The sequence below is a fragment of the Bufo gargarizans genome, chromosome 5 (genome assembly GCF_014858855.1).
Source record: "Bufo gargarizans isolate SCDJY-AF-19 chromosome 5, ASM1485885v1, whole genome shotgun sequence".
Lineage (NCBI taxonomy): Eukaryota > Metazoa > Chordata > Amphibia > Anura > Bufonidae > Bufo > Bufo gargarizans.
This window is the reverse complement of record NC_058084.1, coordinates 172,403,700-172,419,136: the sequence shown is the minus strand read 5'-3', so window position 1 is coordinate 172,419,136 and position 15,437 is coordinate 172,403,700. Positions and strand designations below refer to the sequence as shown.

Here is a 15,437-nt window from a genome sequence, read left to right as displayed (position 1 = left end):
TGGGCAACTAAACTGAGTAGTGATGAGCAGAAGGGGCATTATTCAAATTTGCGATATTTCACAAATATTTGGCCGAATATTTATCATAAATTATTTATATTATTTTCTTGATTGCGAAAATCGGCAATGTAATATTCATGTAATGTGTGCGCAATACAGGCGTGGGTCACTGTTGCTAAATTTTTTAAGCTGCTAAAAGTTTCCTGAGATTGAAGAAAATGATTGGCACGGCAGAACATTACAATTGTTTTATATGCAGATAGAGTGCTCCAATATATTCGCAATTGCGCAAATCCGCAATTAATGATACGCCTATTTTTGAGCAATACGTGCAACTTCACATTATAGCGGGTCTGACTACATATTACTGATTGGTGCAAGTATTGCTGTGAACTTGTGACATCCCAGCACTATATCTCTAGCATGTATGTATGGACAGCAGAACTATCACACTATCTAACACCCTGCACTGGAACATAATGCCACTAACTAACTATCTAATGCAATTAAACAGTAAAGCACAGAGCACAGCAATGACACTGCTCTCTCTCTCTCTCAGAACTACATAAAACTATAGAAAATGGCTGCTGGGGAGGTTCTTATTTAGTAAGTGGTAGGCAACTTTCCTATTGGTTGCTAGGGATGTTGCTAAGCTCAGACAAAGACATTGCAGCCTTCTCATTGAGCCATAAGCAAGAAGGGAGGTTACTGATGAAAAAAACCCCGATCTAAAATATTCAAGAATACGAATATATAGCACTATAGTCTAATTCTTTGCGAATTCTCAAAGTGGAGATATTCGCGATTAAAATTCGAGATTGGAATATTCGCGTCCAACACTAATGATAAGGGGGATGGAGGGTTCAATTTATGAGGAAAGATAAAAATAATAAAATTTATTTGGTTTTAAAAAGAGGCATCTAAGAGGAGACACGATTAACCTATATAAATATACAAGTACAAAACAAAATGTGAAAAGTAGTTCTATGTTAAATCCCATTAAAAAAAAAGGGGGCACTGCCTCCATATGGAAAAGGAAAAGTTCAGTCTCCAGAGTCATCAAAGCTTCTTTACCATAAGAACCATAAATCTGTGGAATAGTCTACCTCAGGAAAAGGTCACATCAGGAACTGTGAACAGTTTAAAAAAAGGCTTAGATGATTTCTTAGAACTAATATGCATTATTGTTTATAAAGATGTGAAGAATTCTTGCTTATCATTCCTCTTCCCGTAATTTACATCCCCACATATCCCTTGGCTGAATGTCATGGAAATATGTCTCTGTTCAACCATACTATGTAACTACTGTATATGAGTTGATGTATTAGCTCAAAGTTTAATTTAATGGAATTCTTAAATGCTTTAATTTACCTGTTCACCAGGCACACCATCAATACCATGATCCCCATATTCTCCCTACAAAACATAAATCAGTGTTAAGTTGCATAGAACATTAAAATTACAAATGAAAATAATTATTTTACAGATTGTACAGTACAACCTTCATATTACAACTATAAAAGCAGAGGAGCAATATTTACTGTTGAGCAAATCTGTATTCATGATGTCCCTGATGCTCTATATACTGTATGATATATAGTAAAATCAATGTTCTTTTATGATAGATAGATAGATAGATAGATAGATAGATAGATAGATAGATAGATAGATGTTATATTACCACTAGATATAAACATGCATCATCAAACATCATTCTAATATCATCTGACCAGAATTGTAACATAATTTTCTGAATCCAGTTGAAACTTACTTCATTTCCTCGAAAGCCTCTTCCACCCTAAAAATACAGTAAAAAGTGGATTATTAAGGATGCACGTACATACTGTGTCATGTCACTGTATATACTGTCACTGTATATAATGTCATTGTATAATACTGTTGAGGGGGCCCTGACAGAAACATAATTTTTCAGTCCTCCTGGGTGGGCCCCTTCTGACTTTATGCCCCATTGCAGCCACTTCCGGTGCTTCCACTATAGCTATGCCCCTGTCTTGAATATATATTATTGTTAACTTGCCTTTTGGCCTCTAGGCCCATTACAGCCACTTTCTCCACGAGTCCCATTCACTCCACGTGGACCTCTCTCACCCTTAAAAAAATAGAAAATTTCAAATTTTTACAGCTTTTATTTACAAGATTTATAGCATTAGATATCAGATAATATGATACGACTGCCCTAAAACAATGCTTGGATACTTTGGACAGTTTAATTGGGTTTTACAAAGCGTCTAACTTCATGGGGTTTTCGCACTACAGCAAATTGAATTTATCATGCACACAAAGTTAATACAAGGTACTTACTAATGTATTGTGATTGTCCATATTGTTACCTTTGCTGTCTTGTTTCATTTTATTTTCCATCAAGTTATACGCTGCTCCTTTCCATGGTTACGACCACTCCGTAATATAGCAGTGGTATCCATGCTTCCACACTATAGGAAAATGTTCTGGCCTCTCTGTAGACCGCGAGAGTACACATAGGCCAGCATTTTTCTTTTATAATTTTCAAGCACGGCCACTACTGATGGATTGCATGGTGGTCAGAACCCCTGGAATCAAGCAGTGTATGTCTACTTTCACACTCGCGTTTTGGCTTTCCGTTTGTGAGATCCATTCAGGGCTCTCACAAGCGGTCCAAAACGGATCAGTTTGCATTCTAATGCATTCTTAATGGAGAAGGATTCGCTCAGAATGCATCAGTTTGCATCAGTTCAGTCTCCATTCCCCTTTGTAGAAGGACACCAAAACGCTACTTGCAGCCGCGTGCTGTCCGCATCTTTTACAGCCCCATTGAAGTGAATGGGTCCGCATCCAAGCCGCAAAAACTGAGGCTCGGATGCAGACCAAAACAACGGCCGTGTGCATGAGGCCTTACTCAATGTTTTCTGCTACTTGTCTTGCTAGACCAGAGACCTGGGATCGTTCAGTAGAGAGGGCCGTATTCCCCAGTATACCTATCCTGCCTCAATCCCAAGCTAGCTAAGCAGCACACATCCAACTTGAGTTTTAATACAGTAAGAAAGCCTAGACATTAGCATAAAAAGTATAAAGTTGAAGCTTATGAGTTATTATGATAATTTTTAGCTTTCATTCCAAACTATGCTGCAATCGGAAGATGTCCCAGTGAATATGATTATACATTTTCCAAACTAATGTCAAATCTTATTTAGCTGATTTTTTTTCGAAGCATATGCTTGTGCTGAAGGAGCCGGGATATACAATGTCATGGTGTTTCATTGCACAGTGCTTAAAAGTTGACTAGGGTCTTATATTCTCATTTGAATACATTTATACAAAAAATAAAATAAAAATGTTGTACTTACCATCCCACCATTCTTCACCGGGATGTCCTTGAGAGCCCTTTGTCCCAGGTCTTCCCTAGTTACAGAAAAAATAATTGTAATACAGAAATCTTCAAATTCTAAGGCTTTGTTCAATTTGTGCCAGAAAAAATGTCAATAGGTTCAATGGGGTCTAACGGACAGCGCTGTTGTCTATCAGTTTGACTGTCAACAATTACAGAAAGACCTAGATAGGCTGGCAGCATGGGTAAGAACATGGCAGGTGAAATGTAATGTTGATATATGTAAAGTAAAGTAATTCACCTAAGACCACACTAATCATATGTCTGCATACAGAAAAAATTGAATTAAATTGGGGACAATAGAACAAGAAAAGGATTTGGGTACTCTGGTTACAAGTAAGCTAAGCAGCAGTACTCAATGCCAGATAGCAGCTGTAAAAGCAAATGATATTTTAGGGTGTATAAAAAGAAAGAGGTAGTGGGTTTAGAGAAGGGCAACCAGATTATTAAATGGAATGGAAGGTCTGTCTTAAAATGAAAGGCTTAGAACTCTGTTGAGCTTTGTTCAGCTTGTAAAAAAGACACCCTACAGGTGATCTCATTTACATGTATAGACACATGTGGGATCAGTACAAAGAACTGGGGCATGACTTATTTAATCCAAGGACTTTACAAAGGACCAGGGGACATTCAATATATGTGGAGGGAAGACAGGAAAGGGTTCTTTACAGTAAGCGTAGTCAAACTATGAAATGGCAGATACTATGTTAGCATTTAAAGAAGGGACGGGTGCTTATCTAATAGCAAACGGCATTGAGGGTTATAATTAAGCCAACAATTAAAGGGGTTTGGGTTTAGAGCTAAACTTGGACATATCCCCTTCTTCACCCAGGCATCCCCTTTGAGATGAGCATTGGAGCATTTAATTTCATTTCATTTATGTTTTTTCCGCAGGTCTCTGCTAGACAGAGGCTCCCACCTAGCAGTGTTCCCCGTGACGTCACTGGCACTAATGGGTTGGCTTTAGCCATGCCCTATCCTGTAAAACAGGCTAGGGCAGAGCTAAAACCTGCATATTAGTGCTGGTGACATCACCAGCAACACTGCTAGGTGGAAGCCTCCGCCTAGCAGTGTAAAAATGTAAACAAAAAGCCGAGGGGTTGCCTAGGTGAAAAAGGGGATATGAACCCAGACAACCCCTTTAACCACCTCCGGACCGCCTAACGCAGATGTGCGGTCCAGAGGTGGCAGGGCTGCGCACAGTCACGCATATACGCGTCATCTCGCGAGACGCGAGATGACGCGAGTATGCGCCCGCGCGTGCGCAGTTCGCGCCGGCATTTCATCGAGAGGTATTTCGTCAGCAACCTGCCAGCCAATGATCGTGGCTGGCAGGTTGCTGATTTTTAAAAAATCCAATCAAAGTGCCAGATAGCAGATCATATTTGTAAATATGATCTGTTATATGGCTGCCTGCTCCTCTGCTGGTTCTTTTCGTCGGTTGGATCCAGCAGAGGAGCAGGCTTCACAGTGAGTACACCAAACACTACACTATAGCCCCTGATCACCCCCCTGAACCCCAATTAACCCTTTGATCACCCCTTTGATCACCCCTGTCAATCACAAGTGAAAAGAAAAAAGTGATCAGTGCAAACTGTCACTTTTTTTTTTCACTGTTATTGACCGTTAGGTTTTAGGTATAGTTTAGGTCCCTTGGTTAGGTAGTTAGCGATCAGTTAGCGCCCAGCCCACCGCACCGCAGTCCGTTATTCGCTGATTAGCGTATCGCTAATCAGCATTTGTACTTTTATAGTATCTGGAAGTGATCAAAACTGATCACGGTCAGATCTATAATAGTACTAGTGTCACTTTAGTTCGCCCTCCACCCAAAACGCAGTGTTTGCCCGATCAGGCCTGATCGTTCGCCCACACCCGCCCCACCGCAGTGACAAAAAAAAATTTTTTTTTGATCACTGCACATTCACTTTACACGCACTGCGGCGATAAAAAAATCAGTTTTGATATTTTTTATCAACCGCAGCGGCCTCCGGTACTTCGCTAGCCTCCCCTTTGTAAGACAGGCTTGCTTTTTTTTTCTTGGGTAGTCTCAGGGAATACCCCTAAATTTAGTTGCCCACATGTCTAACAGGGGGTATTCTTCTGAAGAGGCCTACAGGCTTCTGACCCAGTCGGATGAGGAGTGGGAACCCTCATCTGATGAATCCAGCGGGTCAGAATACGAACCTGTAGAAAGCAGTGGCTCTCTGACCCAAAGTTCGGACGAGGAGGCTGAGGTCCCTGATACCACCAGGCGTACCCGGCCCCGTGTCGCTAGACCGCAGGTTGCGCAGGATCCGCTTCAAGAGCAGCAGAGTGGGGCTGGTGCTGTCGGATTACGTGGTGAGGCATACACCAGCAGCCCAGCCCTCCCTGGACCTAGTACCAGCACTGCCGTACAACCTGGTGAAGTAGCGAGCACCAGAAGGGCAGTTGAAGCTGGTACGGTGGCACGTGCAGTAGTGACCCCGTCGCAGCCACCGCAAAGATGTGCCCGTAGAGCCCCTAGAATCCCAGAGGTGCTGGCAAACCCTGATTGGCAGTCCCCAACTTCAGCCGCACCTGTAGTTTTCCCTTTCACTGCCCAGTCTGGAGTTCGGGTTGAGACGGCTCAGATCGGTTCGGCCCTGGGATTTTTTGAGCTGTTCTTGACTGCGGAGCTTTTAGACATAGTTGTGGCCGAAACAAACAGGTATGCCACACAATTTATCACCGCTAACCCGGGAAGCTTTTATGCCCAGCCTTTCCGGTGGAAACCAGTCCAAGTTTCCGAACTTAAAACTTTTCTGGGCCTCCTCCTCAACATGGGCCTGACAAAAAAGCATGAATTGCGGTCATATTGGTCCACGAACCCGATTCATCACATGCCCATGTTCTCTGCTGCCATGTCCAGGGCACGTTTTGAGGCCATCCTGCGGTTCCTGCACTCTAGTGACAACACCGCCTCCCGTCCCAGGGGCCACCCTGCTTTTGACCGGCTCCACAAAATTCGGCCCCTCATAGACCATTTCAACCAGAAATTTGCAGATATTTATACCCCAGAGCAAAACATCTGCATAGACGAGTCCCTTATACATTTTACCGGGCGCCTTGGCTTCAAACAATACATCCCAAGCAAGCACGCCCGGTATGGGGTCAAATTGTATAAGCTCTGTGAAAGGGCCACAGGCTATACCCACAAATTTCGGGTCTATGAGGGAAAAGATCAGACCCTGGAGCCGGTCGGTTGCCCTGACTACCTGGGGAGCAGTGGGAAGACAGTTTGGGACTTGGTGTCACCCTTATTCGGCAAGGGGTACCATCTTTATGTGGACAATTTTTACACAAGTGTGGCCCTCTTTAGGCATTTGTTTCTAGAACGGATTGGCGCCTGTGGTACCGCGCGAACTAGTCGCGCGGGCTTCCCCCAACGGCTCGTTACCACCCGTCTTGCAAGGGGCCGCACTGTGTAACGAAGAACTGCTCGCGGTGAAATGGAGAGACAAGCGTGACGTTTACATGCTCTCCTCCATTCACGCAGACACGACATTACAAATTGAGCGAGCAACCCGTGTCATTGAAAAGCCCCTCTCAGTCCACGACTATAACCTCCACATGGGAGGGGTCGACTTCAATGACCAGATGTTGTCTCCGTATTTAGTTTCCCGACGCACCAGACGCTGGTATAAGAAGGTGTCTGTATATTTAATTCAATTGGCTCTGTACAATAGTTTTGTTCTCTACAGTAAGGCTGGGAGAACTGGAAGAACTGGATCCTTCCTCAAATTTCAGGAAGAGATCATCGAGAACCTCCTGTATCCAGGAGGTTCCGTGGCCCCAACCACCAGTGTAGTTAGCCGTCTACACGAGCGACATTTCCCCAATGTCGTTCCTGGTACCTCAACCCAACCGTCACCCCGAAAAAGATGTCGTGTCTGTAGCAGGAGTGGAATAAGGCGTGACACCCGCTATTTCTGTCCTGACTGTCCGGACCACCCTGCCCTATGCTTTGGAGAGTGTTTCCGGAAGTACCACTCACAGGTACACTATTAGCATAGGGATCATCTCACCAGGACAGGCACACAGGGCTGTTAGGGCCCATTCACTCACTGCTGCTGCAAACGTCTCCTTTCACATGGGACAAAGTGCATAACGCACTTCGCCACATCTTTGGGCGATTTGCGCTTTGCACATTGACCCATGGGGAAGGAGAGGTTTGTTCTATAAAGGTAAAAAAAAAAAAAAAAAAAAAAAAAAAACACACCAGTAAGCAAACACGTTAATGTTCAGTTAAAAAAGTTAAAGTTACATGTTCTGTTGCAAAGTTAATAAAATTATTGCGTTGCGGCCTGTTTTTTTTTTTTTTTCTTTTTTTTATCTTCCAGGTGGACCAACCGATTGACTAGCTGCAGCACCGATGTGCATTCTGACAGAAGCATTGCGCTGCTGTCAGATTACACGCAAGTCGGTGTATGCGGCGCTGCAAGACGGGATTTTCTCCTCTGCAGTGACAGATACGTTTGCCGAGGCATACGAGCTGAGGAGGAGGCGGCGTTCCTATGCTTTGGCAAGCACTTTGTATATATATATATAAAAAAATATAAAAAAAATCCCGGCAATGATCGATTGATGTGAATGGAGAAATCTGGTTTGCCAGGGCATACGAGCTAAGTGGGTATGGATGTTGGGCGGAGCTCCTATGTCCTGGCAGACGCCTTTCCCCTCCATTTTTTTTTTTTGGCAGAGATTTTTTCATCCACATTGATCGATGCGAATGAAGAAATCTGTGCCGTTCATTTTTTTCTTTCAGCCCAGAGGCTGAACGGAAAAAAAAATCTCATTACCTGTATGCTCAATATAAGGAGAATAGCAGAAACTCCTAATGCTGGCCATACATGTAATGATTGCGGAGACCCTCAAATGCCAGGGCAGTACAAACACCCCACAACTGACCCCATTTTGGAAAGAAGACACCCCAAGGTATTTGCTGAGGGGCATATTGAGTCCATGAAAGATTTAAATTTTTGTCCTAAGTTAGCGGAAAGTGAGACTTTGTGAGAAAAAAAAATAAAAAATCAATTTCCGCTAACTTATGCAAAAAAAATAAAAATTCTATGAACTTGCCAGGCCCCTCATTGGATACCTTGGGGTGTCTTCTTTCCAAAGTGGGGTCACATGTGGGGTATTTATACTGCCCTGACACATCTGGTATCGCCGTACTCAGGAGAAGTTGGGGAATGTGTTTTGGGGTGTCATTTTACATATACCCATGCTGGGTGAGAAAAATATCTTGGTCAAATGCCAACTTTGTATAAAAAAATGGGAAAAGTTGTCTTTTGCCAAGATATTTCTCTCACCCAGCATGGGTATATGTAAAATGACACCCCAAAACACATTCCCCAACTTCTCCTGAGTACGGCGATACCAGATGTGTGACACTTTTTTGATGCCAAGGTGGGCAAAGGGGCACATATTCCAAAGTGCACCTTTCGGATTTCACCGGTCATTTTTTACAGATTTTGATTGCAAAGTACTTCTCACACATATGGGCCCCTAAATTGCCAGGGCAGTATAACTACGCCACAAGTGACCCCATTTTGGAAAGAAGACACCCAAAGGTATTCCGTGAGGGGCATGGCGAGTTCCTCGAATTTTTTATTTTTTGTCGCAAGTTAGTGGAATATGAGACTTTGTAAGGAAAAAAGAGAAAAAAATAAAATCATCATTTTCCGCTAACTTGTGACAAAAAATAAAAAATTCTAGGAACTCGCAGTGCCCCTCCCGGAATACCTTGGGGTGTCTTCTTTCCAAAATGGGGTCACTTGTGGCGGAGTTATACTGCCCTGGCAATTTAGGGGCCCAAATGTGTGAGAAGTACCTTGCAATCAAAATGTGTAAAAAATGGCCTGCAAAATCTGAAAGGTGCACTTTGGAATATGTGCCCCTTTGCCCACCTTGGCAGCAAAAAAGTGTGACACATCTGGTATCGCCGTACTCAGGAGAAGTTGGGGAATGTGTTTTGGGGTGTCATTTTACATATACCCATGCTGGATGAGAGAAATATCTTGGCAAAAGACAACTTTTCCCATTTTTTTATACAAAGTTGGCATTTGACCAAGATATTTTTCTCACCCAGCATGGGTATATGTAAAATGACACCCCAAAACACATTCCCCAACTTCTCCTGAGTACGGCGATACCAGATGTGTCACACTTTTTTGCTGCCAAGGTGGGCAAAGGGGCACATATTCCAAAGTGCACCTTTCGGATTTCACCGGTCATTTTTTACAGATTTTGATTGCAAAGTACTTCTCACACATATGGGCCCCTAAATTGCCAGGGCAGTATAACTACGCCACAAGTGACCCCATTTTGGAAAGAAGACACCCCAAGGTATTCCGTGAGGGGCATGGCGAGTTCCTAGAATTTTTTATTTTTTGTCGCAAGTTAGTGGAATATGAGACTTTGTAAGGAAAAAAGAGAAAAAAAAAAAAATCATCATTTTCCGCTAACTTGTGACAAAAAATAAAAAATTCTAGGAACTCGCCATGCCCCTCACGGAATACCTTGGGGTGTCTTCTTTCCAAAATGGGGTCACTTGTGGCGTAGTTATACTGCCCTGGCAATTTAGGGGCCCAAATGTGTGAGAAGTACCTTGCAATCAAAATGTGTAAAAAATGGCCTGCAAAATCTGAAAGGTGCACTTTGGAATATGTGCCCCTTTGCCCACCTTGGCAGCAAAAAAGTGTGACACATCTGGTATCGCCGTACTCAGGAGAAGTTGGGGAATGTGTTTTGGGGTGTCATTTTACATATACCCATGCTGGATAAGAGAAATATCTTGGCAAAAGACAACTTTTCCCATTTTTTTATACAAAGTTGGCATTTGACCAAGATATTTTTCTCACCCAGCATGGGTATATGTAAAATGACACCCCAAAACACATTCCCCAACTTCTCCTGAGTACGGCGATACCAGATGTGTCACACTTTTTTGCTGCCAAGGTGGGCAAAAGGGCACATATTCCAAAGTGCACCTTTTGGATTTCACCGGTCATTTTTTACACATTTTGATTGCAAAGTTCTTCTCACACATTTGGGCCCCTAAATTGCCAGGGCAGTATAACTACCCCACAAGTGACCCCATTTTGGAAAGAAGACACCCCAAGGTATTCTGTGAGGGGCATGGTGAGTTCCTAGAATTTTTTATTTTTTGTCGCAAGTTAGTGGAATATGAGACTTTGTAAGAAAAAAAATAAATTAATAAAATCATCATCATTTTCCGCTAACTTGTGACAAAAAATAAAAAGTTCGATGAACTCACTATGCCCATCAGCGAATACCTTAGGGTGTCTTCTTTCCGAAATGGGGTCATTTGTGGGGGTTTTCTACTGTTTGGGCATTGTAGAACCTCAGGAATCATGACAGGTGCTCAGAAAGTCAGAGCTGTTTCAAAAAGCGGAAATTCACATTTTTGTACCATAGTTTGTAAATGCTATAACTTTTACCCAAACCATTTTTTTTTTTTTGCCCAAACATTTTTTTTTTATCAAAGACATGTAGAACAATAAATTTGGTGAAAAATTTATATATGGATGTCGTTTTTTTTGCAAAATTTTACAGCAGAAAGTGAAAAATGTCATTTTTTTGCAAAAAAAACATTACATTTTGATTAATAACAAAAAAAGTAAAAATGCCAGCAGCAATGAAATACCACCAAATGAAAGCTCCATTAGTGAGAAGAAAAGGAGGTAAAATTGATTTGGGTGGTAAGTTGCATGACCGAGCGATAAACGGTGAAAGTAGTGTAGTGCCGAAGTGTAAAAAGTGCTCTGGTCATGAAGGGGGTTTCACCTAGCGGGGCTGAAGTGGTTAATGTTGTATATTGATAAAGGTTGAACTTGATGGGCTTGTGTCCTTTTTAAACCTATGTAACTACAGCATGTAACATATTTTTCAGACTCAGACACTGAACAATAAGGCTCCATTCACACATCCGCAATTCTGTTCCGCATTTTGCGGAACGAAATTACGGACCCATTCATTTCTATGGGGCCGCACTATGTACTGCCCGGATCCGGAATTGCGGATGCACTTCCGGGTCCGCAATTCCGTTCCCGAATAAAATAGAACATGTCCTATTCTTGTCCGCAATTGTTAGCTAAATTGCAAGATTAGGCATTTTCTATTATACTGCCGGCAATGTGCGGTCCGCAAAATGAGGAACGCACATTGCCATGTCCGTGTTTTGCGGACAGAATATCAAAGTCAGGGTCAGAATATCAAAGTCAGGGTCAGGTATAAGAGTCAGGTGTCAGGGTTAGGTATCAGAGTCAGGTGTCATAGTCAGGTGTCAGGGTCAGGTGTCAGGGTCAGGTGTCAGGGCCAGGTGTCAGGTTCATGGTCAGGTGTTAGAGTCAGGGTCAGGTGTCACACTGGCATTATTCTGATACTTGACTATTATATTTGACCATGTCCTAAAATGAACACTGTAGAGGTGGCTGTCAAGAAAGGTCCTGACACTGCACATATTTACTCTGTTGTGTGTGTGTTATCTGCACTGTCACACTTAACAGAAATATATGTGAGATGGGACTATTCAGTGAACAGATAACATACATATTCTGTACATAGACATCTGTACAGTACATGCTGTGTCACAGTTGCACTGCCAGGACCTTACAGTAACAGAGCTCAGAGTCTTGTGCTTCTAATGCAGGCATCTGGACTATTAGACAGAGGCCAAATACTTGGGATATAAGCACTGACAAGGGGCAAAAACCTCAAAACAGTCTGCGGATGGGTGTCTTTTTTTCTTTTCTTTTTTTTATATTCTGGTTTGGGCTTATATCCCAAGTCATTATTCCAAGACTTATTTAAAGGACCTGAAACTGACTTATAATGTAGCCATCCAATAGGTGGCCCTAAGAAGTCAGATTTGCATAAAAGCTTATTTACATTCTCCTTTTCACAGGAAGCATTGCCTGGCATCCTGAATCTTAATCCCTTGGGACATAAACATTTCTTCATATACTTTTTACAGAATTGATTGAAGGTTAGAATAGGATCATAGAATCAAGAAATGACAGAATTGTTCTTTTATATTTTATGTGTTTTATATTCATTGTGCCTTTGAGTGTAAAATGGGGAAAATTGACCTTAAATCCAATATAAGCATTTATGAGGGAATAATTCATGGAATAAAGTCATGCCAATTAGATTTAGAAAATTAAAACGTAAAGAAAATTGAAAAATTGTCACAAAAATCTTATACAAGAGATGTAAAAAGGTTTTCTGTACAGGCAAAACTTTTATTTTCTACTGTTTGTATTTACAGTAGATTGTTGGAATTGATAACTACCCGTAGCAAAAAGTTAATCAAACAACAAGGTCAAAAACTGCTAATAAATATCAAAAAGACTTTTGAAAGTAAAGTAACAGTATATTTTATTAACTGTATACTTGATATTTATGTCTATATAGTTGGATTCTATAGAGAGAATGGTTCATGGATGGTTCATGGATGTGAACCTATGCTTCTGTTAGAACTAGTGAATAAAATGCAGCATGCTTCATAACATGCAATATCATGCAAGCATTTTCATTGAACATCACTGGAGGGCAGAATGTATTGCATTACAAATGCACCATATGGTGGCTCATGTATGTATACAGACCCAAAGGGGGTCTATGTGCTGACCTATTGGAACTATGTTCACAGTTTTGCCATAAGCTCTACTTACTTTCAGTCCTGGAGGGCCAGGTAGACCACGAGGACCATCTTGCCCAGAGCATTTGCAAATAACATTACAACATTTTCTTTCAGCAACTGTGTCCTATTGGAAGGCAAAAATAATTAATTATAAAATATATATATAACATAAATATCATAAGTATAGTTTCTTTAAAAAAAAATTCTGTTCTATTCTACAACTTACAATTTCTTTCAACATTACACTTGGTAACTCATAAATTCCAATGCTCAGAGGTTGATGGTAAGCGAACCCTCTGCCAAATTCTATTTCTTGCAATTCATTTAAATTCTGAACATCTTCCAGACCAATCAGTAATAAACCATCCAGGCCTGGAAAACAAAAAAATGTGATATATATTTCATGCAGACTCTTACATTTTTTGTAATGGCATATTTGCAAAGTAGCATATTCTCAGCTGACCCCCAAAGTGCATGTAGATTAAGGATTAAGGATGAGCGAACTGGTTCTACCGATTCAGGATTCAGTCCGAACTTCTCAAAAAGTTCTCATTAAGTTGAACCCTATTTTTTTTGTGAATAAGCTGGCAGATGTTAGACATGGTAATTTATCTAGCCTACAATAGTTGTCATGCATATGAACTGATCTCCACAATAGAAATAGTACCCACCTAGAGGTCCCTACTAAGGCCTTGCAACTAGAAATGTTGTTTTCATTTTCTTGTCTCTGGTTAAGAGCTTTTGTCCTGAAAGAGCTACGTGCAGGTGTGACACTGGCTTAGCTGTTTATCTAGCTATACCATGTTAGCATATTCAAAAGACAGGAAAGCATCTCTGTGAAAATAATGCAGTGCTCATTGCTGCTGTGGTCATATTAGAGTTTAGCTTTTCCATTCTGCTGCTCTGTTACAGCAATGGAAAGGATGGAGCCTATGGACTCCATAGACTCTAATGGGATCTGTTAGGTTTCCAAAAAGGAGACAGTTTTTGAAGTGGAGACAAATGCTGGAGTTTTGTATTTGCTTCAAAAACCATCCTCTGAAGGAAACCTAATAGATCTCATTATAGTCTATGGGATCTGTAGGCTCTGTTCAGCTCAGTTATATGTCAAATTCATCCTTTACATTCTTCTGCTCCTATAAAGGCTAAATGCTTATGTGAACACAGCCTTACTGTTTACTTACTTGCTGTGCAGCAAGTATAATTATGGTTCCTGCTGTCTCACTTAAATGGGACAGTTCCTATCTATTTACCCATGAATACATCATTAGTATACAAAGGCAAATAACATCTTTAGCAACTTTATTTCACTTTTTTGGTTCAACTTTAGACAAAGTAACCTTCAACTGAATGTGAGACGAGAATTATAATATTCTACAAAGCTTATACCTCTCTCAATGAAACTTGTAAGAAGAACAAGAGAACCAAAATGTCTCAAGATATACTAGACAGTGGTGGTTAACGTCCCTTGTGGGGTACTCATTGGGTTGAACTTTATTAGTAGGGAGCATGAGTATTGTATGACTATTTTCTAGGAAGAGTGCATGCAAATCACATATATTTCAACTGGCATGAGAAAAGATTAGCATTCCTTTCTGTTTTGGAAGAAAAGCTAATTTGGATATCTTTCACAGAATGGCAAATTATGCAAATTAGCTTAACTGACAAAAAAGGAAAAGATAACCTAAAAAGAACAGAACAACAATAGCAGCACTGCATTATGTCAAACATAAAATTGGCAAAAACACTTTTCTGTTCTTTAAATATGCTTATGTAGTAAAGCGAAAAACAATAGCTAAGTCAGCCTTACATCTGCAAATAGCTCTTTTATGAAAAAAAAAAAAAAAAAAGCCTTAATCAGATAAAAACTATATTTCTAGATCCAAAGCCTTAGGGGGAACCTCTGGGTGGGTAATATTTATTTTATGGAGAGAAGTTGATATACGTGACTATTGTTGGCTACACAACACTCCTCTTGATTTTTGGGTAACATAGATACAAATTATCATGTCTATTATCTCCCAGCATCAGATAATAAGAAACTAATTTGAATATATTTCCAAGCAACTCTGAAGGGCATCAATACTGGCCTACAATACTGCGCACACATACTCTGCATACTAGGGGCATCGCCTGGTCTACAATACTTCACACACGTACTCTGCATAGCATGGGCTCTCTGTAAAGAAAAAGATTACCCCTTAAACAACACATATATACTGTTGGGAAACACAGAATTACAGTTTATAAACATAAAATTTAGAAAAGTTGAGGCTTTGATAAGGAATGTTTTTTAATTACATTGCTTTAAAAGATTAAAAATGATAAAAATATACACTTTTAAAATTATGATTATGTAAGCAA

At 40.8% G+C, this 15,437-nt stretch overlaps 1 protein-coding gene across 1 annotated transcript in view; it reads right to left on the bottom strand.

Annotated features, from left to right (window-relative positions):
* Positions 1-15,437, bottom strand: part of LOC122939367 (collagen alpha-6(VI) chain-like) — a 245,052-nt gene that overhangs the window by 104,837 nt on the left and 124,778 nt on the right. The window contains exons 14-20 of the mRNA XM_044295433.1: positions 13,300-13,445; positions 13,105-13,197; positions 3,345-3,399; positions 3,035-3,045; positions 2,039-2,110; positions 1,772-1,798; positions 1,372-1,416 (exon numbers count right to left, since the gene is read on the bottom strand). Of these exons, the coding sequence (XP_044151368.1) occupies positions 1,372-1,416; positions 1,772-1,798; positions 2,039-2,110; positions 3,035-3,045; positions 3,345-3,399; positions 13,105-13,197; positions 13,300-13,445 (449 nt within the window). The remainder of the gene's footprint in view (positions 1-1,371; positions 1,417-1,771; positions 1,799-2,038; positions 2,111-3,034; positions 3,046-3,344; positions 3,400-13,104; positions 13,198-13,299; positions 13,446-15,437) is intronic.